Below are 26331 nucleotides of genomic sequence, written 5' to 3' on the forward strand. Positions count from 1 at the left end.
CTTCATTATCTGCAGCTGACCTTGGGACCGTCTCAGCTCCAAAGACTGTATTCAGGAATTCTTGGGAAACCGGGGGGGGGGGCTTTCTGTGGGGGATAAAGGGGACTGGGAATGTCAGCTTTGCCAAGTATGGTGATTGTATGCCTCATCAGTAAATGCTACTGGTTGATATTTCAGAATCTGTTTATTGGCTTAAGGTTCCAAGGCCTAACAGGGAAGTCATCATGTCTCATGCGTGGTCCCTTTGTAATCCACCATTCAGAATGCAATATATCAGCTGCCTCATATGCTACAGATGTTGTTACCTGCCTTTAGCCTGGCTTGGGCTAGTAAAGGGAGGAGATCTAAAAATTAAATTAAATAAATAATAAAATAAGTATCTGAATCTGGGTAGGAAAGCCACTAACTTTCAGTCTCAGTTATTCCTCTCTCAGGCAGAAAGCAGCCTACCTACCTCTTGAGGTTTTGTAAAGATTACTAGGAATTCCTCTGAAGACAGACCAAAACCTTAGAATCTTTCAGAAGCTGTGGAAGATGTTTTATCTTCAAAATGATTTATGGCTGGTGAGAATAAACCGGCCCTGAGCCTTTGCGATAAGGTGGGCTATGCTTCATTAAAGAAATAGATACAAATGAGATCTTGAAGGCACCATTTGAAACAAGCCTTCTATGGCAGACTTGTGTGGGTTGTGATGAGGGAGCTGCTCAGTCTGGAAGCTCACTGGATTAGCCTTGGCCAGCCACCATGTGCCACCTTAGCCTACCTCCCAGGGTGTTGTGAAGGCAAAGTAGAAAGAAAGTCAGAGGGGTTGCCTTGAGTTTGTTGGATAAAAATCAAAATGCAAATTTATGATCATACAGTTGGTCCAAAATTAACCCAGAATAAATCTCTATTTGAAGAGGGAAGAGAAAATGGCTTAAATAAGTGAGTTAAGTGAGTTTCCAAGTTCCTTCAATGCTTTCCCCTCTGGCGCTCTAAAGCCAAAGTGACTCACAGTTTCTGGGTTTCGGGCCACAGCGTGTTCTGCAAAAGATGATCTTCTGTAGGAGGCTCTGCAAGAAATAACTGGTTTGAAACGGGGGGCTTTCTCAGTCCCACCAGATTTTGTTCACTCATCTGTTCTCTTTCATTTCAATTCCAAAACTTTGCTTCAAAAATAAAGTTATGCACAAATCAGATTCCGTACCTGTAAGGCTACATGGCTGAAAGTAATTCTCACAATACTGACTGAAAGGATTAACATTTTTCTCCTCTTCCTTGGTCTGAATTGCTGTGTCCTCTGCCAGAAAAGATTTTTTTTAATCAGCAAGAAAATAACATGGAAAAGATAAAATAGCTAAGAAAAATTACACAGAAATCATTCAAAGTCTAAGTTATAACTCAATTATGCACTGATAGGAAACCCAAGTAATACTAAATTGTAAGAAAAATATTTGTGCCTCAAAACACAAGCCAACCATCTCAATTCACACAACAGCTGAGGGGGAGTGGAATAATTGTGTACAATTCCTTCCCCCTCACTGTGGGTCCCAAACAAATCTATCCACTCTCCTAAGAAGGGGCAAAGGAAAAACACCTCGTAAGGGACTTCTACAATGGATCTCCAGTAGAACAGCTAGATACGAGTCCAGGAGCACCTCAGAGGCCACGAGAGCCTCAGGGCACAAAGCCTTCAAGAGTCACAGCTCCTGTCATGAGCCAGCCCCTGGGGACTTACCAGGACACACAGGACTCTGAGGCAGAACTTGAGGACACCATGCAGCCAGAGGAGGCTGCTCCAGAGGAAGGCAGAAGAACCAACTCCCAGCCCTTCCCTGCTTGATGATGGGCAGGTGGGGGAGCCTGCAGATCCTCCTGGGGAACCCAGTGATAAGCCAGCTGTGCACAGGAGGCAGAGGCAGCTGCTGCAGAAGCAAAGGAGGAGTACTGCTCGTCTGGCAGCGAGATATGGGAGAATAGAAGTATCTACATCTGACGAGGATTGCAGAATCCCAACCCCTGAGGCAAGACTCTCCATATAAACCTTGCTGTGAGCCTGCTTCTGCCTGGGTGCAACAAGTGTGTTTCCTGTTGCTTCTGGTCTACTATTGAGCTCCAGCCTATTTGCCTGATCATCTGTGCCATGAACTGTTGGACTGTGACCTGACTACACCCTGCTTGCCTGCAGAACAGCTCCCTTCATCAGATACAAGTTGGAATAGAAATCTCTGAGTTCTCATATCCTAGTCAGAAGGTGGGAGGGATGTTGCAGAGAAGGGACTCAGGAGGCAGCGGTCCAGTGGGCATGCTGACTGGCTTGACTAATCAAGCAAAGGGGAAACGCTTTTATCGTGTAGAGACTATACAAGTCTTGTGTTCCTCCACGGTCTGCATGGTCGTCTTAGCTGGAATTTCATTTTTTAAAACAATATTTTAATTAAATTTCTCAGTATAATTAACAAACAGAAAAGAGAAATTTGAAACAGGAAAAAAATAAAATTGGACCAAGCAAGGCAACAGGCCAAGCACAGACAAAACCGGAAAGCAAATCTGATCCTGAGGGGGAGCAGGTGGTGAGGAGATCTGGGTTCTTGGGCCAGAGGCAGAGTGCCCCAATTTGGCGCTTCTGTCTGGCAAGGGCAGGGGCATATTCTGTGGTTCATTATAGGCATTATCATGCCCTGATTGCATTGTTTTCTACTATTGGAATTCTGTTTTTTTACAGTGTTTGTGATATATTATGTCCAACGCTCTTTCTGGGCAATGCTTCTGGGTTTTTTTGTGTGTGATCTTAGTTCTGCTGCAATGTTTGTGGGGCATCTCATACTAGTGCCGACAGTTTCAAGAAGAAACCTGAGCTTTAAATAAAACAAAAAGACACACATATGCATAAATCACGCATGCACAAAAGTATGCCAAGCCCCCACCCCCCCTTCACCCACATTACAGTTCTTAACACACAGGCTTACCTTGAAAGACAGCTTTATTGGATAAACCTAAAGCTGGCACAGTAGCGCCGTCTGGAAGATCAATCATTTGCTAAAAAGCAAATTTTAAAGAATCTGTTTAAGCAATTGGGTCCTCAATCTCATTTGTAAATAAAGGTGTCACACCTCATGAGCTCTGAACAATTGGCATGTGGCCCTTAGCTCTACTTCCAGTGAGTCAGAAATCTGCAACTGCCACATGTATCACCAAATATCTCAATTGCTAGAAAAATTAAAACATTGCCTGTCTCAGCCTCTGTCTCTCATTCTCTCAAAATACATCTTCTGCTCTTTCAACCCAAAGATACCTTAATAATCTGTCCACAAGCGACTGAGGTACGAGCACCAGGGTTTTATATTAGAGAGACTCAAGGTTCGTTTGCAACCTTTTTTTAAATAAAGAAATTGCAACAATTCTCCAAGGATCACCTAAATCTCAAATGAGGATTCTAAATTTATAAAGCTCATGGTGTTTCAAGATATTTCTTTCTTACAAAAAAACTAAACATATACTTACCCCAAAGTGCAGCTTCTCCAGAGAGACCCCGGAAATGCGACTGAAGTTTTCTACAAAATTTCTAGGTGATGTAAACACTCGAAGCACTTTCTCATCTGCGCCAGAGACAAACTGAAACCGCCCAATCATGGCTAAACACTGCATGTCATACCCATGGACCTGAGGTCTTGCCACTTCATGCCAGGTTACCTATAAGAATAGTTCACATTAGCTGGCTACTAGTGAAGAGAAACATTTGTATTTAGACATGGAGCCCACTTCTGATGCGGCTATCCTTGGGATGCTGCCATTAGACAGACCCAGTTTCAAACTCCCACTCAGCCATGGAATTCCCTGGATGATCTTGAAACACTAACCATGGATAAGTCCCACCTACTTCACCAGGAAAAGGAGGGGATGCATGAATAGCACCCTAAGCTTCTCAGGCGAAAGACAGCACAGAAGTTCAGTAGACAGATAATTTTAGATCCAGGAATTTTAGCTCCACTGGCCTGTGTTCCAGATCTACCAGGATCATGTTTCACCAAAAAGATGTTATTCACACATACTTACAAGCACTCAGGAAGTGAATTAATTCCAATAAATGAATCCCCATTTGAACAAAGAGCCAAAGCTTGTTAGAAGTACCAGGGATATTCTCAGGTGAAAAATTGTCATTTTAAAAAATCAAGGGAATTGAATTTAAAAAAGTAGAGATTGGAATCCACTCTAAACTCACTTGTTGCTCCAAGCTAACTTTAGATAATCCTCTCTCTTCTAACATTCTTGATCAGGAAACAGAATAAAGTCACAGAATGCTACAGGAGCCATGACACCATTAAATCTAGCTAGAAGCCAACATGCAACAGGGCGTCATTTTGAAACAACTCCTTCCAGCACAATGTTTACTCTTAAGCAATACTGGGCAATCCTAAACAATAAACTGCTAAGGAATCAAATGTTGGGACGATGAACTCTCCACCAATGAGGGAGGAGGACTCACAAAGTGAGTCCTGCTCTCTCACTGGTCGGAGTTCATTGTCCTGACATTCAATTCCTTTTGGTGCCACTGCTCCGTGGGCCCCCACAAGCCCTCCTGCCTCCCCAGCCAAGCAGCGGAGCAGCTGCTTCACCCCCCCACCTCTTCCACCCCTGCCCCAAAATGCCTGCCAGCCTCTTTCACCCCACCCCAAGCCACTCCTCTCCACCCTCTCCCTATCTCACCTTCCCACCTACCCCAAGCCACACCTCTCCCACCACCGAGGCACAGAACCAGGTAAGTCGTGAGCCACAAGGAAGGGTAGTCTGGGGCCCGCTACAATCCCAGCTTCCTCTTCAACCCTTTGCTAGGGCCCACCTCATCTCCCCTGCAATGGGCTGGGTTGCTAATATTATAATAATAGACTAGGAACCCAGAGACAATACAAACAAGTCATAGGACATCTGAGACACAAATCTTTGCTCAAGCTTAACATTTTGCTGGAAAACATCCAATTAATTGCTATGTGCTATTTATTATGCTAGCAAAAAATACCTCTTGCTGGTTCTCTCTTTTCCATGGAGCAAAGATTCTTGTTGTTTGATCAGAACCGACAGTGATGATGAATTCTCCCTCTGGGTCCCAGTTCACATCTTGTACGCTATTGAAATGCCCAGAAATCACCACTTCTGGAATCCACTCTTGCTATTAAAACAAGAGAATATTTTGAACAGTAAACAGTTATGCAGTGGACAGAAGGAGATACTGACTGCAAAAGAGGTACAGAATTGATTGGGGAAAACAACTGAATTCAAGTAGCCTCGATGTGGCCCAGAACAGAACCAACAAAAGATGGGAGTGGAACTGGGAAGCACAGTCTCTGCACGCGGTGGAGCAGTTTGGGCACAACCCTGCCAACATTAAGTGCCTGCTGATTTCGGTGGAAGAGACCTGATCATCTCTTTGCAGTTAATTACGCCAAAACATTCTTATCTTTGGATCAGTAAATACTTTTTGCCTTTTCCAATTTATGTTACCTTCCCCCCCTGGGTTGCATCCAGGGAATGGGCCGTTCCTCTCTTCTTGTTCTCTTGCCTGACACTGGGAGAGACAAGAGACGTCTGAGAGGGATGCCCACATCAATTGGGGACAAGAGGCCACATCTTTGAGCAAGCGGAAGTGCTTTCTGCTGATGCAACGGTGCTTTGGATCTAATTCAATTCCTCTTGAGTGTTCACAACCTCTTTGCACTTTGCCCACAATCTGGGGAACCGCTGGGGAAGTGCCATTAAAAAACAACTTGACAAGGATACCATTGTGGAGAGGTCTGAGTCTCAGACTAGGATCCAGGAGACCAGGTCACTTTGCCAGGGAAGTAGTACACCAGGTGAGCAAAACAGATAGGTGTCAACTCCCAGGATCAGACAACAAACCACTTGATAGTTTTAGAGGATTTTATTGACAGACAAAGGAAAGACGATTCTGGCAAAAAGGCACCCAGAAGTGGATAATATGGTTCGTGCAAACCCCACCCCCACCCCCACCTGAGAACAGGGAAACCCAGAAAAGCCCAGACTCGAGGCCCATCCCAGCAGCAGGCTCCCAAGGCCAGACCGTCAGAGAGCAAAGCACCTGCCAAAGCAAGAACAACTCTCCACAGCAAAGCAGGTCTGCAGCAGGTAAGGAAGGACAAGACGACATTCCTCACCCACTATTCTGCCCAACAGTCAGAAGAATAAAAGGCCTTGCCTTGTCCGCCGAAGTCTGTCTCCACAGATGCAGCGCTCCATGGAAAGCATGAGCAAGAATCCTTGTGCCGTCTGGGCTGAAGCAGCAGTCAAAAAACCCGAGCGTATTTCCCCCCACTTCTCCGACTCGGACCTGGTTGCCAAGTCAGAGGCAAAATGTGTGAGTCAGTTATGGGCCTTCTTGGGTCTATTTAACAGTTACAGGCATAAGCTCTACACAACATAGCTACGCCCCAGCTTTGGTTTAGCATCATATCCAGAAGAATACATTCCTAACAGGACTCTAGTATCTCTCCTTTGGAGAGCTAAGAAACCATGATAACACAGAAATTAAAAACAGCACCCACTAAACATTAAAAGAAAATCTAAGTCCACCATCCGGTATTTTTTTTAAAGGTTCTGGCTGATGCCAGAAGGCTTCTACAGAAGTTGCTTGCAGTGCAAAGGGAAGAACATTCTCAAGAGCCCAACAACGGTGTTTACAAACAGGGGGTTTCATTCATGCAACAACCCCTCTCCCATGACTTTGTGCTCAATGTGCACACAGCTTATGTAAACCCAGTTCCTTCCCAACAATGAGTTTGCAAACCTATTTACTATCTATGGATTATGGATGAATGATGCCTTTGCAAATACACAGCTAACTTGGAAGGAAGGAAGGAAGGAAGGAAGGAAGGAAGGAAGGAAGGAAGGAAGGAAGGAAGGAAGGAAGGAAGGAAGGAAGGAAGGAAGGAAGGAAGGAAGGAAGGAAGGAAGGAAGGAAGGAAGGAAGGAAGGAAGGAAGGAAGGAAGGAAGGAAGGAAGGAAGGAAGGAAGGAAGGAAGGAAGGAAGGAAGGAAGGAAGGAAGGAAGGAAGGAAGGAAGGGAGGGAGGGAGGGAGGGAGGGAGGGAGGGAGGGAGGGAGGGAGGGAGGGAGGGAGGGAGGGAGGGAGGGAGGGAGGGAGGGAGGGAGGGAGGGAGGGAGGAAGGAAGGAAGGGAGGAAGGAAGGGAGGAAGGGAGGAAGGAAGGAAGGAAGGAAGGAAGGAAGGAAGGAAGGAAGGAAGGAAGGAAGGAAGGAAGGAAGGAAGGAAGGAAGGAAGGAAGGAAGGAAGGAAGGAAGGAAGGAAGGAAGGAAGGAAGGAAGGAAGGAAGGAAGGAAGGAAGGAAGGAAGGAAGGAAGGAAGGAAGGAAGGAAGGAAGGAGTTCTGACATGGAGTGGTGGGCGCAACCACAAAATGGCTGCTAAGGGGGGCAGAGCCAACCACAAGATGGCCATATCCACGATGTAGACACACACAGGAAAACCACACAGAGGAAACAAGAAAGGTAATTACTAAAAATGCACCAGAAAAGAAGAGAGAATAAAACAATTATGGTGGTCCTCTGAAGATGCCAGCCACCGATGCAGGCGAAACGTCAGGAGAAAATGCTACGAGAACATGGCCATACAGCCCAGAAACCACACAGCACCCCAATTATGGTGGCAGCTTGTACTGAAACAAAGTTATTTTAATCTGCACCGCCAATCAGATCCCCAACAGTAAACCATACTAGGAAGCAGCCCCACCTGGCCACACCGCCTTTTCTGGTGGGTATCAGAAAAAATCACAGTGGGCCCCATGACCCATGCAGGCCCCACCACGAAAACCCCTGTGGCGGCTCCTTCAAAAGTCAGGGAAGTCCAAGGTGTAAACAGTCTGATCCTGAGGGGGATCCCTCAGACCCTTCTGCTTAATGAAAAAGAAACACAAGATACAGAGCAAAAAATCTTGCAAGGTTTCGTTTCAATTTACAAGGAGATAGGATGGCATTTTCAGGGAAAATGGCTCCTTCACTGCAGCCCCTTTGGAAGGCAGTTCTTGCTTTTCATGCTTCCCAGGACCATTTTTGTGTCACCGGACATTGTTTGTTTGTTTAGTTTTATAACCCGCCCTATCCCCGAAGGGCTCTGGGTAGCGTACAACAAGGTTAAATCACAAATCGGCTAAGTACAATCAAAACTGAACAATTAAAATCCAATATAAGTAAATTATTAGCTCCCCATTTAAAACAGCGGTTAATACAAGTTCAAAAACATGCGGCAGGATGTGGATTTTAGTACTTACATTTTCGATGAAGACTTTTCAATTTAATTCTTTGGGCTTGGATTTGACTTCAGGTGCACCAGATATACTTAACTTTCTGAAACTTCTTGGACAAGTTTTTTTTTTTGAGGGGGGAGGGGGGTAAAAAACTGAATCTACCTTTTCTAACCACACCCCAGATTCCTCATCTGGAGCCCACAAGATTATGGTTTTGTCCATTGAAGCAGAAAGCAATCTCATTGGCTGTTCCCTCCTACCATCTACAGTACAAAGGGGAAAAATACCACATTAGAACCTCTTTTATTAGACACCAATGACATGAGAAAAAGCAGGCACTTTTAAGAGAAAGAATGATACATAGTATGACTACAACATGAAAGGGAGACATTTCTTAGCGGCAATGTACAGCACCTTCAAGAAAACGAAAAAAGTCCTGTAAATTAAAGGTTTGGGACTACCTCAGCATCTGACAAAGCAAGTGCTGACGCACCAAAGCTTATTTATCCTCTGGTGAATTTTGTTGTCTTTAAGGTGCTTCTGAGCTCAAATATTAATTTTTGGCTGGCAAATCACAGGTTCAGTTCTTACTTAAAATGCTTGGCTCATGCATAGCCAAGGTCCTCTCTTGGAGAGAAGAAAGAACCTATGACACTGGATTAGAGGTAAGGAGGCAAGGAGAATGTCTGAGTGCAGCAAGGTCACCGGGTTCCAGCACAGAGGTACCCTGTTGACAATTACATTTTGTGCAGTAGGGTGGAATTCCATGTAGTGGAGAACATGGAGCTGGCAGCCCCCCCCCCCCCCGCCCCCCCAATACCATGCAGCGTGACCTGCCACCACATCACTCTTCTTCTATTCTTTGTATCTGGTTACCAGCACAAAGTTCTTAGTCATGTCTAGTTCTGCCCTAAGTTGTGGCTCACACAGCTCTTACCTGTGAAAAATGAAGGCTGCCAATGAACTGCATAGACCCAACTTTCATGTCCAGTTAACACAGAGTCCAACGTCACAGCAAAGGATGTGTCCAAACCTAACACACAAAGCAAAACCACAGTCTTCACAGCTGCTCTAACGGAGCTGATTTCACAGGAGAAGGCTCACCAGGAATACAAAATAAGCCACACAGAGACAAAATTCAGGACGATGTAGTGGCGTATTTGCCTAGGGAACATGGGGTATTTGCAGTGGCATATTTGCCTAGTGGAGGGCGCAAAAATTTCAGGTTGGTTTGTGTATTTTTTGTATTTTTTAGTGTTTTTTCAGTTTTTGGCCTGCAGGTGGTACGGTTTTTAGGCTACCAGCACCAAACTTTCAGGGTATTGTTAGGAGACTCTCCTGATGATACCACCCAAGTTAGGTGAGGTTTGGTTCAGGGGGTCCAAAGTTATGGACTCCCAAAAGGGGTGCCCCCATCCCCCATTGTTTCCAATGAGAGCTAATAGGAGATGGGGGCTACACCTTTGAGGGTCCATAACTTTGGACCCCCTGAACCAAACTTCACCAAACCTGGGTGGTATCATCAGGAGAGTATCCTAACGATATCCTGAAATTTTGGTGCTGCTAGCTTAACAATTGCACCCCTGATAGCAGACACCCCCCACATTTCCCCAGATTCTCCTTTTAAATCCATCCCCTTCGGCATGGACTTAAAGGGAGAATGTGAGGTCCACAGTTTAAACATTGAAAGTGATGCTGTTTCAGGGTGAGGGAGAATCCACCCCAAAACAGCATCATTTTCAATGTTGTTTTAACTTGAGACCCCAGATTCTCCCTGTAAGGTGGATTTAAAAGAAGAGTCTGGACTCCCTAGTTTAAACACCATTGAAAGTGATGCTGTTTGGGGGTGGATTCCACTGGAGGTGTTTTGTGAGAGATGATGCTGACATTTGTTTGGTAAATGTTTTACTGGGGGTGATTTGTGAGAGATTTACATGCTAAATTCCCACTTACACTGGCTTGGAGCTGTTTCTCAGGCTAACAACCTACCTCATAGGGTTGGTGTGAGGACAAAATTAAGAAAGAGAGTTGGTGGGGTTTTGTGAGCTGGTGCAAAAAAAATCATTGTTTGGTTGTGGTGGGGGAGGATGGCCGCCCATATGGGGAAAGGACACCAAACTCAGGTTTTGTCCCCAGTCTCCAGTTTGCCTAGATACGCCTCTGGGATGATGGCATCTTGTTAGAGAACCCCACATGTCCAAGTTACAGGACAGTCCCACCATATTTCCTGAAAGCAAATAGATGGCGAGGCATGCACGGCCTGGATCCGGCTTTTTCAGCACAGTTGAAAGTTTGAAACAAAAACAAAGTTAAATTAAAGCACCATCAATTTTTGATCTTTGAGAACTAATTAAAAAAATTACATAAATAATAATCTACATTTAAAATTAAATGCCTTTTAGCACAATCTAAAGATATGAAGGCATGGGGTGAGGGAGGAGATGGAAAAACCTCTGAAAACTCCTCCCACGGGCTCCTCCCATCCATGGGGCTGTGATGGTGGAAGAAGGAGGAAGCACAAGTCCAACCGCCCCCCTCTCCACAGAACAGCCCCACCCCTGCTGCGTGGCTCCTGGTGAAGGTGGCTCCCAACAGCCCCAGGATTCCCCTTTCCTGGGATCAGAAGAGATTGCTGGAAGAAGCAGAAAGCAGCATTTTCGCCTGCACTTTCCACAAGCAGATGGTTGGATCCAACGACATGTGCAGAGTGACATGGTGGCAATTCTACTGTTAGAGAATGTGGAGGAAGAACAAGAGATCCAGGTGGGTCTGTTAGAAGAGCGTCACTGCTGTGCATGCTAAGGACCAGCTAGTGTGTTGCTGTCCTCCCTTCACACAATTGGCACGCTGGTGCTCCAGCAATAGGGGACATCTATGGGAGGAAAACTTATTTCCACTTGCAAAGTACTTTTTTGCAGCCGAAAGGAGTGTAGTGCCATCGGCATAGCCCTATTTCTTATTGTTGTCGTAGTAGCGGCAGCAGAAAGGCTGAGTCTCCTGGCCTGGAACAGAGACTGTCCGTACGGCGGGTTGAGGAGACGGGAAGCTCTGTTCGTGAGAGAAGCTGAAGCAAATCAGTCAGAAAAGCGAGATCAAACTCAGACCAGTTTTGGAGGAGAGTAATACTTCATTAGTGGATTCTCCACCACAAAAGACAACCTCACACACAAGAACAGCAAAGCTTACCACTAACCCTAGACACTTCTACACAATCTAGAGTGAAAAAAACAACACAACTGCGCACAAAATACAGACTTGCCTCCATTATCTTTCACAGTGAAAATGTTCTCCTTCAACCTAATGACATCATCTTCTCCCATTTCCAGAAGGGGCAGCGAAGTTGCGTGAACCTTCCAGATTCTTATCAGGCCATCCTGAGCACAGCTGGCCAAGAAGAGGCCTCCATCTTTAAAAAGAAAAAAAGAGGAAGATTGAAAGATGCAGACCCTTCTGCTCCACAGAGGCCGGCCATGGCAGACAGCCTCTCAAAGCCTCTTGCCTTGAAAGCTCAGCGGGGTCACTAGAAGTCATTCATGACTTGACAGTACTGTCCACCCCTAGAACCATCAGCTATCATCCCATCCAGTACAATCTTCAACAGTGGGGCCTTCAGAGTTGGCTGTGTGCTTGTCCTGGCTGTGGGCGTGCCTCAGTGTCTGATCCCCGAAAACTGAAACAAACTCCATGTAGAGAACAGAGGTTGATTCATGATCCAGAGGACAGCTTGGAAAAGCCAAGAATGGCTTTTCCCACGCAGTAGACAGTAATATGTTTCCACATTCCCCCCACATGAGAACAGCACTGAGAAAGTATGCAGACAGTGAGACAGCTCAAACAGAAACCACTGAGCCTGGCCTTGGCCAGCACCTGGCCAGACAGAGCGGAGAAAGACATCCCATCCCCCACCCACTGAAGGCAAGAAGAAGCCCCAAAAACATTCCAACTACTAGGCATCCTGACACTCAGGCGTCTCAGAAGTGGAGATTCTGGTGAGTCACCACCTCTATTTAACTGCCATCCAGCTGTCTTCAGCACTCTCGTTGAGGGAACAGACTGCACCAAGCAACACGCAAAGTTTTTGTTTGTTTGTTTGTTTGTCAGTAAGCAGCAATCTTGGGGGAGGCAACAGAAGGTGAGTTAGAGTCTGGACATGGGGCAGAAGCTCCAGACTCTAGGTCTCATTCCCTGGAGCTCAGCGAACAAGTCCTTGGTTTAATAGGCAAGACTTTTTGAAGGAAACACTATTGAAGATGACTAAGTATGGATAGTCAGGGAGTTGCTGCAATCACCTGCAATAGCTGTGGAATGTTTGGGGTTTTTTGCTGGGTGATGTGGATATTAACACCTGTAGCAAGTGTAAGGAACTGGATGCACAGGTTGTCATTTCATCTCTCCTTCCAGTTGCAGGATTGTCTGCCCATGGAGGGAGAGAAGAAGAGCGGAGGTGAACAGCTGGCTTTGCAGGTGGTGCCGCCAGGAACGTCTTGGCTTCTTGGACTTCTCGGGGTGTGCGGTTTCATGAAGAGGGACTGCTGGCAAAGGGATGCATTGCACCTCACAGTTGTAGGGAAGAGCATTTTTGCTAGGCGACTGACAAACCTGATCAGGAGGGCTTTAAACTGAGTGAAGTGGGAGACAATATCCAAGTGGGAAGGAGTTCACCTAGTACTAGAGAGAAGAGGCTGAAGGTTATAGAGAGAACTGAGCGAATAGTTCAAAAACCCAGCAGTGAGGGGGATAAAACCTTAAATAAGCACCCAAGGGGCATGAACCGTGCATGGCCTTTGATGTCTCTACACTAATGCACCCAACATGGGAAATAAACAAGATGAACTTGAACTCTTAACACGGCTAGGCAAATACAATATAATAGGCATCACTGATAGGATGAGTCTCATGATTAGAATGTAATAATTGAAGGGTACAACCTATTTCAGAGAAATAGATCAAACAGGAAAGGAGGAGGAATAGTGTTATACATCAGGGATGATTAGAGCTGTGAGCAGGTCTGTGACTTAAATCCTGGAAACCATGTTCACAGCATCTGGGTAAAAATTAAGGGAGAGAAAAACAGCAGTGATCTCATTGTGATGGGGTCTATTACCATTGTGAGGGGCCCCAAGCCAGACTGAAGAGTTGGATGGAGCAGATGACCCAACTTTCAGAAAGGAAAGAAGTGGTACTAATGGGAGATTTCAATTATATTGATATTTGTTGGGAGTCAAATTCTGCCAAGACTATCAGGTCCATCAAATTTCTCGCTTGCCTTGCAGACAATTTCATGGTCCAGCAGGTGGAGGAAGCAAGAAGGGGATTGGCTATTTTAGATCTGCTTCTAACCAATAATAACAACCTGATTAATGAGGTGGAAGTGGTTGGGTCCTTAGGTAGGAGTGACCATGTTCTCCTGGAGTTTGTTATACAATGGAAAGAGGATACTAAGTGTAGTAAGACTTTAAGAAAGCAGACTTCAGTAAACTTTGGAAACTACTGGGTGTGATCCCGTGGCCATCTGCAGGGGTGCTTTGATTGTGTGTTCCTGAATGACAGGGGGTTGGACTTGATGGCCCTTGGGGTCTCTTCCAACTCTATGCTTCTATGAAAGCAGGGAGCAAGAAATTCATGCAAGCAGAATAATAACACAAAACAGCAAATGATAAACATTAAAATTACACTAATTATCATGTCTTCCAGGGAGCTTCTTTCTGGATACTCTTCATTGGATATAAAATCCTGCTCCAGCTAATATAGAAGCCAGATCGAAATCTGCCTCGGATGCCCAGCTTGCTCTTCTATTTCGGACTTTTTGTCTATATTAGAACCCTAAAAATGTTTTTGTTACATTTCATACTTACCACAAACTGCCCACTCAACCCCTCTTATCCAGTCTTCATGCCCCTGAAGTAGCAAATGTTTCTGAAACTGAAATAAACAAACATCTTCACTACATGACACAATCACTTGAAAGTCAATGTTCTACATTGCAAGAAAATTAAAAGAACAAAGATATTGGGGGAAAGCCGATATTGGGGGAAAGCCGACAGAAGCTGAGGTGACTTCGGTTCGGAATACAGAGTCCATGGGGATGCAGACAGAGAGGGAGGTTTTTCTAAATCAACCACATACAAGCGAGGAGCATAGCAATGTGATAAGTGATAGTGTCTACAAAAGGCTAGAGGGCAAAACACATAAATTCCAGATTAGGGACAGAGACAGAGTATACAAGTGTCTCTATGCTAATAGTAGAAGCATTCGACCTAAAATGGGGGAGCTGGAGTACAGAGTTTTGAAGGAGGACTTTGATATAGTGGGCATCCCACCCAGAGACATGGTGGAATGAGGAGAACCAGTGGGATGCTGTTATCCCAGGTTACAGGCTCTACAGGAAGGATAGGACAGGGCGTATTGGGGGTGGGGTGGCCCTCTACATCAAAGAGAGCATAGTGTCACATAAAATAAACAATGCAGGGGGACTGATTCCCCTACAGAAGCTACTTCGTGGATGTATCAATACAAAAGGTGAAGCATAGTTTAACATTAGGAATATATTATCGTCCCCCCTGACCAGAAGTGCACAAGAGGATTCTGAGATGGAAAAGAAATTAGAGAGGCCAACAAAGAAAGCAAAAATGTCGTGGTAATGGGCCATTTTAACTATCCTCTACATAAACTGGAAAAATGCATGTTCAGGCTCGCCACAGTAAGGAGAGAACATTCCTGGATATGCTAAATGACTGTGGCTTAGAGCAGATGGTTGTAGGAACCAACCAGGGGAGATGTGATCTCACGATCTAATTCTATGTGGGACCCAGGACCTGGTGCTTGGGAAGTCCAGTGTTATTGAGCCGATAGGGAACAAGCGAATTCACAAGTAACAGCTCCAAGTCAGATTCAGTATCTCAGCATGCTTGAACAAGTGACAACTACTAATATAGTTACATTAGGAAGCTTTCAGAAAGGGAACATTTCAGAAGATGAGGGGGACAGTGTGCAAGGGAAGCTGGAAAGGGAAAATCAGAGAGAGTCAAAAATGTCCAAGGTGCTTTGAGGTTATTTAAAAAACACACAGTCTTAAAAGCTCAACTGGAAATGTGTTTGTTCACCCAGGTTAGAAGGAAAAGGCAGCGCCCAGTCCAAAAGAAAGCCACCATGGTTAACAAAGGGAGGTTGAGGAAATTATTCCAGGAAAAAAAAAAGATGTCTTTTAGAAACATGGAAGTCCAACTTAACTGATAAGAAGAAAGAATACCAGAGAGAATCAATAAAATGGTGGCAAAAAAGAAGCAAGTTAACTGTAAGGGAGGCAAAACAGGATTATGATGAACGCATGGTCATGCAATGACTAGCAACAAACAGGGTTCTCTTCAAGAACATCAAACTAGGAAGCCAGCAAGGGGAAGGTAGGTCTGGGCCAGTTAGATGACAAAGGAAACAAAGGGTGTGCTAAAAAAGATGACAGGGAGAGATTACAGAAAGAAGCTGAATGAATTCTTGGCATCTGGTTCACTCCAAGAGCAGGTGAGGAAAATTCCTGCACCTGAACCAAGCTTCTTAGGAGGTGAATCCGAGGAACTAGCGAAATGGGTTATGGTGGTAGACAAGGAAGAAAGTTCATGGCAGCCATTGATCAAAACTCCGAATGCTACACAAACTCCCCTGGCCCAGATTGCATGACCATCCAAGAGCTCAAGCATGAAATTGCTGAGTGTTCTCACTTTAATATACAACTTATCCCTGAAATTCCAGGCTCTGCATTCCTGAAGGCAGACTGGAAGATGGCCAATGTCACAATCAAATTTTAACAGAAAGGGAGTCTAGGGGACCCAGGGAAATTACAGGCTACCAGTGGGTTTGACATCTGTTCCTGGTAAAATTAGTGGTAGAATCTTATCATTAAGGCCAGATAAAATTATTGAAAACACGTAGAAAAGCAAGACCTTGCTGAGGAAGAGTCAGCAATGGCTTTTGTAGAGAGCAAGTCCTGTCTTACAAACTTACTAGAGTTCTTTGAGGGTGTAAAACAGGCATGTGGATAAGGGGGAATCAGTGGACATTGTCTACTTGGATTTCCAAAAGGCTTTGACAAAGTTCCTCACCAGAGACTGTTGAGAAAACTCAGCAATGAAGGAATAAGAGGGGTAGTCCTCCTATGGGATTAAAAAACTGGTTGAGAAACAGGAAACAAAGGAATTGGAGTATAAATGGGAAGTTCTCACAATGGAGAGATGTAGGGAGTGGTGGGTCCCGCAAATGATCCGTCTTTGGGACCAGTGCTCTTTGAACCTATTCATAAAATGACCTGGAAGTAGAGGGTGGGTAGTGTGGTGGCCATAGATTTTGCAGAGATGATACCAAATTATGTAGGGGTGGTAAGAACCACAAAGGATTATGAAGAGCTCCAAGCCGGACCCTTTGATAAATTAGGTGAGTGGGCTGGCAAATGAGCAAATAGCAGTTCAATGTAGCTAAATGTAAAGTGATGCACATAGGGGGCAAAATCCAAACTTCACATTACACGCTACAGGGGTCAGTGCTATCAGTCACAGACCAGGAAAGGGATTTTGGTGCCAGAAGGTTGATAGTTCACATGGGGTCATGTCAACTCAATGCATGGGCAGCTGTGAAAAAAAAGGCAAACTCTATGCTGGGGATAATTAGGAAAGAAGGAATTAATAATAAAACTGCAAGGATTGTCATGCCCTTATATAAAAGCAGTTAGGTGCTAATCAGCATACTTGGAGTACTATGTTCAGTTCTGGTCGCCACATCCTCAAAAAGGATATCAAAGAGATAGAAAAGTGCAGAGAAGGGCAACGAGGGATGATTATTGAAGGGATTGGAGCACCTTCTACTTATGAGGAGAGGCTGCAGCGTTTAGGAATCCCTCTTAGATTTGGAGAAGGAGAGCGTCTGAGGGCATGGGATATGATTGAAGTCTATAAAATTCATGCATGGGGTAGGAAAATGTTGACAGAGAGAAATTTTTCTCTCTTTCTCTAATACTAGAACAATTTAGAAAATGCTGGGGGGAAGAATTAGGACTAATAAAAGGAAACACTTCTTCACTTCAACGTGGTGATTGGTGTTTGGAATATGCTGCCACAGGAGGTGGTGATGGCCACTAACCTGGATAGCTTTAAAAAGGGCTTGGACAGATTTATGGAGGAGAAGTCAATCTATGGCTACCAATCTTGATCCTCCTTGATCTCAGATTGCAAATGCCTTAGCAGACCAGGTGCTCAGGAGCAGCAGCAGCAGCAGCAGGCCATTGCTTTCACATCCTGCATGTGAGCTCCCAAAGACACCTGGTGGGCCACTGTAAGTAGCAGAATGCTGGACTAGATGGACTCTGGTCTGATCCAGCAGGCTAGTTCTTATGTTCTTATATACCAAGAAACTCTTCACTCATAGCCAGGTAAAGACTGATTAATAAGAATTAATACCAAATGTTGCTTTGAAAGAACACAAGCTCAAGCCTTATTACAGGCAGCTGGGAGAAGAGATACTTTGAAAAAACAGTGGACCACAATTTTTTGCAATTATCTTATGAGAATACAAATTATCAAAGGCTTTCACAGCCAGAATCACTAGGATATTGTGGTTTTTCCAGGTTGTATGGCCGTGTTCCAGTAGTATTTTCTCCTGACATTTCACCTGCATCTGTGGCTGGGACCTTCAGAGGATCCTCTGAAGATGCCAGCTGCAGATGCAGACGAAAAATCAGAAGAAAAAACTACTGGAACATGGCCAGCATGGTGTAGTGGTTAAGAGCAGGTGCACTCTAATCTGGAGAACCAGGTTTGATCCCCCACTCTGCCACTTGAGCTGTGGAGACTTATCTGGTGAATCAGATTAGCTTGTGTACTCCAACACTTGCCAGCTGGATGATCTTGGGCCAGTCACAGTTCTTCGGAGCTCTCTCAGCCCAACCCACCTCACAGGGTGATTGCTGTGGGTTGGGAGGGGAAGGGAAAAGAGATAGTAAGCCTCTTTGAGTTTCCTTATAGGAGAAAAAGGAGGGATATAAATCCAAACTACTACTACTACTCCTTCTTCTACTCTTCCTATTGCCAAGGGAATCACTTAAATGCTGGAGATTAGAATACTCTGGTAGTCACTGAGCTACAGAAAATATTCCCAATGACCAAGTAAACGCAATTACAACAAAACTGAACTAGGACATAGAAGACCAGAGCAAGCAGTCAGTTACCTGCCCATCCTGCTGCACAAACAAATGAATCCCGCAATCGTCACCACCACAAGCCAATACTGGAACTGAAACAAAACAATTGTCATAGGTTGGGTTTAGTTTAGACACAGCACAAAACTGTACATTATTGTCACTATGACTAACTTGTGAAACCAGAATGCAATTTGCTGTGGACAGGTCCCTCTGGCCTTATCATCGTCACTCTGGACATGGAGAATCACACCAAGGGGCCAACCAGCTTCATTCATTAATTTAGGACACTTTTATGCCGCCTTTCTAGAAACCTGCCCCAGGTGGCTTACAAAATAAAAACAAAACATTAAAAGATATAGATTAAAACTGAGCGTTAACAATGCAGCCCAGCAAAACAGGCAAAACACAGTCCATAAAATCAGACCACTGAAATAAGTTTCCAGGCTACAATGATACTACAAGATCAAGCTCTTTAATTAGAAGCCTGGGTGAAGAGAAACGTTTCAGACTGGTGCCTCTAAGAAAGCAAGCGTGCCTCAACGGGGAGGGCTACTGAAAAGGCCACCTCACCTCCAAGGGCTTGTTGTGCAGTTCCTAACTGACTGGAGGTGGCCTATCCTTGCCCATTTTGGATTGTTTTTCCCAAAGTAAATCCCTGAGGACTGAATCAAAAGCTCCTTTAAGATTTAAAAAAAAAAAGGTTTTCCTGTTTGATCAAGTGATTAAGAGTAAGATTTCCCCAGTCCCAACCCAATTTGCTCCCGGCCTAATAGATTGAGACAGCCAGGAAGTAAATGTGCCTCGTAGATGTTTGCTGTGTAGTTTCCCAACAATAGAAAGAAGACTAACGGGCCTATAGTTTGTTGGCGATATCTTGTCTCCCTTTTTGAAAATGGAGACAATTATCGCACTGATCCAGGCAGTTGGTATCAAGCCAGTTTTATCTTTCATTGTAAAGAGGGCAGCTGGAAGAGGAGCCCACCAGCTGGGGTGTGATTTAAACACTTCAGGGGGGGGAGGGGGGACACCTGGCTTGACAACACTACATGTGAAAGGGATCTGGGAGTCTTGGTAGATCACAAACTGAACATGAGCCAGCAGTATGATGCAGCAGCCAAGAAAGCCAATGCTATTCTGGGCTTTATCAATTGTAATTGTACCACTGGTTAGACCTCACCTGGAATACTGTGCACAGTTCTGGGCACCGCAGTTCAAGGAGGATATTGACAAGCTGGAACGGGTCCAGAGAAGGGCAACCAAAATGGTCAAAGGTCTGGAATCCATGCCCTACGAGGAGCAACTTAGGGAGCTAGGTATGTTTAGTTTGGTGAAGAGAAGGTTAAGAGGTGACATGATAGCCATGTTTAGATGTTAGTGAGGGAGCAAGCTTGTTTTCTGCTGCTCCAGAGACTAGGACCAGGAGTAATGGGTCCAAGGAGCAGGAAAAGAGATTTCACCTAAACATTAGGAAAAACCTCGTGACAGTAAGGGCTGTTCGACAGGGGAATGCACTGCCTCGAAGTGTGGTGGAGTCTCCTTCCTTGGAGGTTTTTAGAGAGACTGGATGGCCATCTGTCAGGAGTGTTCCTGCATTGCAGGGGGTTGGACTTGATGGTCCTTGGGGTCTCTTCCAACTCTATGATTCTATGGCAGTCTGTGTGAAGAAGGTGGGGCTGAGAGAGTTCTGAGAGACCAGTCCAAGGTCACCCAGCAGACTTCATGTGGAAAAGAAGGGAAACAAGTCCAGTTCTCTGTATGCGTGGGGAACTGTTCTTTATTTGAGTCGGCTGCTCTTAACTTCTACATCCTGTGTAAACATTTATACAATGGATGGTGCCATGATACCACACAGCATACAATACGCAGCTGGGATACTGAGGATTAAGGGGCACAATTCTGATTTTTAAATAAATAAGAATTAAATCAGAATTGTGCATTGATACCATCCCAATGCAATTGAGAGCCAGCGTGGTGTAGTGGTTAAGAGCAGGTGGATTCTAATCTGGAGAACCAGGTTTGATTCCCCACTCCTCCACCTGAGTGGCAGAGGTTTATCCAGTGAACCAGATGTATTTCCTCACTCCTACATTCCTGCTGGGTGACCTTGGGCTAGTCACAGTTCTTCTGAACTCTCTCAGTCCCACCTACCCCACAAGGTGTCCGTAGCAGAGAGAGGAAGGGAAAGGAGCTTGTCTGCCACATTGAGTTTCCTTACAGGAGAGAAAGGTGGGGCATAAATCCAAACTCCTCTTCTTCCACTTCAGGAACCTTGTTTATTTATGAATAAGCCATCAAATTTATATACATGCTGCCTACATGATCCCAGTATTAAGACAAGATCCCAAGAAAAACATCAGATTTACATGCAAGTTCCTTGAAGCAGAATCTTAAGACGAGAGCACTAGGACAGGTAAATAACAATCTTTTATTGTTTCTGGACAGCCACCAAATCAATCAACTTTCCAGCATACTCTGCCTCAGTAACTAGCTGCTCATCCGTGAAAAGTTAATTTCATATTTCTTTATGAAAATATGTTGGTTATGAAATAAAATGTACCCAAGGAACAGACACTAACAATTGTAAATAGGGGGGAGGAGTTTATTTTATTCATTTATTTATTATTTATATTATTTATATTATTTATATTTGTAAAGGCTCAGGGCGGTGTCCATCAACATTAAAACAATTTAAAACATCAATAAATAATTTACATAAAATAATATATAAAATACTAACTACAGATGGCTGTACTATACTATAAAATACTAAACAACCCCTCCTTCCCCCTTTATGTACCCACGGGAGGCCAGATGTTCTTATGGCGGAGTTGACATCATCCCGGCTAGCCAAATGCCTGGCGGAACAGGTCCGTTTTACAGGCATTGCGGAAACTTTGTAAGTCCCGCAGGGCCCTGATCTCACCTGGAAGCCTGTTCCACCAGGTAGGGGCCAGAGCCGTAAAAGCCCTGGCCCTTGTAGAGGCCAGCCGGATCGCCTTGGGACCAGGGATCACCAGTAGGTCCGCCTCCGATGAGCGGAGGGGCCTAGAAGGGCGATATAGGGAGAGACGGTCCCTCAGATAAGCATTTTAAAACATACCTTTCAAATAAACTTGATAATCTCAAACAAAAGTATATCAATTTTCACATGGTGCACATCACATGGGGTGCTGGCGTTACGTGATGTATCCACTAGCTCAGGAAACCTCTCAGTTATGTACTCTAAGACTGTCTTTGACACCACCTACCTGAAAGAAAGCTCACTCTAATTAAAAGGCCCCATCCAAAAGCTCAGGTGGCCGGCCGTGGTGCCATGGCCACCCTGCCCCACCCCCCAAAGTGGCTTCCTGGCATCCTGGGGAGGTTTCGCAAGTGTTAAAACCTCCCTGCTGCTGACAAGGCCCCACTCCACCCAAAAGGTTACATAAGTCTGCATTCCTGGCTGGCTGGCAGCGTAACACGCCAGATGGCAGGGAGGGAATGTCGGGGGGATGCCATCCATGTCAGGGGGATGTTATCTAGTTGATTGAGATGCATTCCCGGAACCATGTGCCTGCTTAAAATAACACATTGCTGCTGCTGTTAAGATATATGTAACCGGCGTGCTATATGTAACCACGGCCACCTGCGCATCCTTTCCTTGATCTTTGCTTTGTGGCTTCACACGCTCGTAGACAACTAGGCTTCCCCTGTCCCTCTTGTCCCATGGGAACAATGTTGCCTTCGTTATCTCGTGGGGCAGGAAGCCGGGTGGCTTTCTCTTGCTATCTGCTAGCGACCTTGGGGCTCCTAGCTCCAAAGGCTGTTTTTCACAAATTCTTGAGAAAAAAGGGGGGAGCTCGCTCGGGGGATAAAGGGGATTGTGAATGCCAACTTTGCCAGAACTGGCTTTACTAGTGTGGTGCTTCAATGCCTGCTCAATAAACGCTACTGAGTCCGTTTGTTGGCGTAAGGGTTCGAGACCTAACAGGGAGCTGACTAACATCAGCTCCTCCCCGGCCACACCACTGTCCCACAGGCCGGCTGATGATGCCGGCGCTGCATCTCAGTGTCAGGGAGGGCCGTGGTGGCCACGTGCCTATAGTTTCACCCCTCCACTGAGGCAAATGCTCCAGGGAGGGCAAATCTGCCAATGCAGCCGTTTGCTGCTTCCACATAGGAAGGCATATGAAATCCTGAAAACGAATCCTGAAAACGAATACTTTCACGTGAGATCACTGCCAAGCCACACTTTAGTAGGTATACGAAAAGGGAGTCAACCGAGACCACATCTGTTAAGATCAGACACAAAGTGACGCTAAGGAAAAACTTATTTCCACAGATATTCTGCCTCAGAGATGAAATCCCTACAGCCTTCCTGCAATGGGACTTCCCACTTGCACTGTGTTTCACAACTGCTATTCCTAATGGCAGCATCCAAGCTGGCCAGGTCTGGTCTAAATGGGATTGACAACAGGCCTGGAGGAAAAAATGTCCTGTCACTTTAACAGAGGCTTAAATGGGATTTACTAGATCTCCATATATATCCTAAAAAACTTCCCCTGATCCTTTCACACATTTGACTTCTACTAAAGAGGAGGGAATGTTTCTGTCGGCCGGCCAGCAACCTCAGCACTACCCGCAGTCCAAGGGTCAGAAAGGGGGGGGGGGTGCCTTCACTGTCCAGAGAAGCAGGACGATGTTTCCTTCTACTTACTACAAAAGTTCCCATTACTACAAAAGTTCCCATTCCCATCCCATTTCTTAATTTGATCTGAGCCACCCCGACTCTGTGTAAGCCAAGGAAGAAAAAAGTTATTCCTCTTTTTAAAATTAGCGTGGGATTTGATACCCTGTGCAAACTTTAAAAGTTTACCTCAAAAGCACAATCCTTGGCACTAATGAGCGATCTGGTTACTCCACGTTCATAACATACTTAAAAATGTAATACTTGATTCACTTGCCACTGCTACCCACTAACTGCAGTGCTTGCAATGAAAACAACACCAACACACGCATGCACAAAGTATCAGGAAGGTGCTCTCACCATCACTGCCAGGCAGCAGGGACAAAGAGACATCCATGACAAATCCATTTCCAAACTGCAGGATCTGAAGGCATCCAACTAAGATCAGGGAGAGGAGGAGGAGGAGAGGAGAAAGGAAGGATTTGCTCATTAGTAGACGACCAACAGGGAGCCACAGTGACACATTGCTGGTTATTATGAAATACAGTTAATCCAAAAACTAAGGCTGGGGATTGTAAGAAAAACAGAGAAACTGTTGCAGGTCAGGAAACAAAATGGTGTAAAGAGGTCAAAAGGGATTGTGCAACTTCTGAATTGCTTCTTTTTCCGAAGCTGAATCCAACCCTTTACGACAGGGCCGCCGCTGCCTCCTCCTCAGTCCAACCGTTTCCCTTGGAGTACCTGCTCACAGTGTAACAGACTGTAAAACATCTTTAAGGAGTACGTCAGAATGAGCAGTAATGGAATGAGCTACATGTTGCATCAGGGCTCAACCAATCACAGGCACCAGGTCACCCTGGAGCCAAAAAAGTTCACTGCAATTTTATTGGAAATACGACACTTGTTTATCATCTGGCACCAAAATATGTTCTGTTATTTGACACAATTACAAATACTCATTAAGTTCTTGTCATTAAGTGTTTTCTTAAATTTTTAATTTACAGCATTCAGTGGCAGCAGATGAATTAATTTCTTACCCAGTGGTTTTATATTGGGGCTCCAATCTATATATATAAAAAGTTAACAGTGACTTTGTTAGTCACGCCCTAACGCCGAAACAGCTGGACGGATCGCCCCCAAATTTTCACAGGATGTTCCTCCCTGTTCTGAGCAGGTAATCGGACCTTCAAATTGCCGAAAGTCCATACCTGAGCCAGGTAAAATGTCTTTTTCCTGGCGCACCAGGCCATGAAGCTGGCTGTGTTTAACTGTCACCCTTAGAATGTTCATGCAGCATGTCTGTGGCCTGAGGGCTTGGTATGAGGGCTTGGTATGAGGGCTTAGATTGTTCATGCAGATGGGCAGAGATGAGCAGTGAAAACAGTAAATAGGTAATACTGTTAGGTAATACGAGTGGAAGTGAAACACATACACACTTTGCCGTGTTAGACGTCAGGTGGGGTTCCCCCCCCTCACACGCAGGTAACTTCACTCTCTGTGCCTCACCCACTGCTACCACACAACACACATCCAGCTCATCCTCACACACTGCCCTCCCTCACATCCAAACACCACTTGCCCACTTCCTCACCCAGATTCGCCACAGCTCTCTTTTACTAAAAGCAAGCTGGAATTTGCCTTTCTCTTCTACGAAAATCCACGGGGTGGGGGCGAACCAACACTACTGCCTCCGCTTCTTTTGCATGTGGCCCTTTACGAACCCAGGGAGCTGGCCTCAATCTGAGCGCCTCACCACCCTGCCTCTGCTGCCTGACTGGGATAGCCTGCTTGCCCCAGTTCTGCCTTACCCAAGCCAGGACTGTGCGTGTCAACCAGCCTCATGGACAGCGGGATTCACACTCTGGACAGTTCCGTTGCGGAATGGAAAGGGTTACCTTATACTAAAAAAACAAGACACCATCATAACCATATAACAATGTGAATTCAAAAGGGAAAGAGGGATTCCATTTGACCACCCCAAAAGGCTATGCTGGGGATCATTGGACCTGCATGGACATCTGTGTGGGTTGCGGACTGTCATGAGAAGGACAACTGCCACAGCAACGCGTGGCCGGGCCCCGCTAGTATTCAATTAAATTGATGGTTTTTTTAAACATAATATGAGAAATTATAAAGGTTAAGGAATTTTTTTTGCTACAGTGATGACAATTAAAGTTACTCTCACATTTTCTTATAGCCTACAACACTGTTGTCATAGCATGAATAAAAGTATAAGAAGCTGTAAAAACGAACACATCATTAGGCTTTGTGGCAACCAGGATAAAAAAAAGGCTCCTACATTTTTGTTCTGGCTTCTAGATCGAAGGAGGTTTTTTCAAGAAGGGTCTAACTTACATGAAGTGTAAAAACAATATCACTCTCTTAACAGTTGTGTACGTTCACAACCTGTGAAAGCTGGGTAACAGTTGGCACCTTCTGTATTCAATGAACGTAATCTGCTTTGACAAACCACTGAACATGGGGCTTGATCTGTGTGCTTCAACGTAACCGAACTTGTGATGGACCTTTCTTCTGTTTGATCCATCCTTCAATACTTACACATGTACATAACTAGGCAAACCTTACTGGGCGCCCTGGGGAGAAGGAGGAAATGCCAGAGCTGGGAGGGGGGTACGGGGCAGCCCGGCAAGAGGCTATCGCTGTCTCGGCCTTGGGATGCTTGGCTTCAAAACAAATCCTTTCACACCTCTCTTTCACACATTTTCTGGGGAACTGGGAGGGGGGATTCGAGGGAGCAAAAAGGGGGAATAAATATGAGTGCAGACACCAGCTCTTTCAGAACTGGCCTCCTGACTTTGGGTACCTGCTGCCTACTCAATAAGACTACTGATCCTGCATCTAGAATCTAGAGGTTATGAGCTTTACACCGAGCTATGAGCTTCATAAACAGGCCTCCCATTTGCCCACCTATCCCCAGAGGAAACGAACAGGAGAAGAAATGACTGCCATACAGTGATTTCTCCTAGTCTCTATGTTGGAGCACAGAGATTAAAGGAAGCCGCCTAGAAGAGCATTATCCAAAAGTGGCATCATGTCCTCTTCGAAGACCATCAAAATGTTTAGGCATTTCCCAAGGCAGTACTGGAAACACTACACAAGAAGCTGATAAGCAGAAGACATAAGAACATAAGAACATAAGAACAAGCCAGCTGGATCAGACCAGAGTCCATCTAGTCCAGCTCTCTGCTACTCGCAGTGGCCCACCAGGGC

At 45.2% G+C, this 26331-nt stretch overlaps 1 protein-coding gene across 4 annotated transcripts in view; it reads right to left on the reverse strand.

Moving 5' to 3' along the window:
- ELP2 (elongator acetyltransferase complex subunit 2) overlaps positions 1 to 26331 on the reverse strand; it is a 56230-nt gene that overhangs the window by 21150 nt on the left and 8749 nt on the right. For all 4 annotated transcript variants that reach the window (XR_007246126.1, XR_007246127.1, XM_048515607.1 and 1 more), the window contains exons 5-16: positions 23461 to 23538; positions 18462 to 18526; positions 14107 to 14173; positions 11511 to 11657; positions 9189 to 9284; positions 8414 to 8514; positions 6192 to 6323; positions 4998 to 5147; positions 3485 to 3673; positions 2950 to 3019; positions 1188 to 1280; positions 996 to 1053 (exon numbers count right to left, since the gene is read on the reverse strand). Coding sequence is in view for 2 of the 4 variants with exons in the window: in XM_048515607.1 (XP_048371564.1) it covers positions 996 to 1053; positions 1188 to 1280; positions 2950 to 3019; positions 3485 to 3673; positions 4998 to 5147; positions 6192 to 6323; positions 8414 to 8514; positions 9189 to 9284; positions 11511 to 11657; positions 14107 to 14173; positions 18462 to 18526; positions 23461 to 23538 (1246 nt within the window). In the remaining 2 variants the exon portion in view is untranslated. The remainder of the gene's footprint in view (positions 1 to 995; positions 1054 to 1187; positions 1281 to 2949; positions 3020 to 3484; positions 3674 to 4997; positions 5148 to 6191; positions 6324 to 8413; positions 8515 to 9188; positions 9285 to 11510; positions 11658 to 14106; positions 14174 to 18461; positions 18527 to 23460; positions 23539 to 26331) is intronic.

The sequence above is a fragment of the Sphaerodactylus townsendi genome, linkage group LG14 (genome assembly GCF_021028975.2).
Source record: "Sphaerodactylus townsendi isolate TG3544 linkage group LG14, MPM_Stown_v2.3, whole genome shotgun sequence".
In the NCBI taxonomy this organism is placed as follows: domain Eukaryota; kingdom Metazoa; phylum Chordata; class Lepidosauria; order Squamata; family Sphaerodactylidae; genus Sphaerodactylus; species Sphaerodactylus townsendi.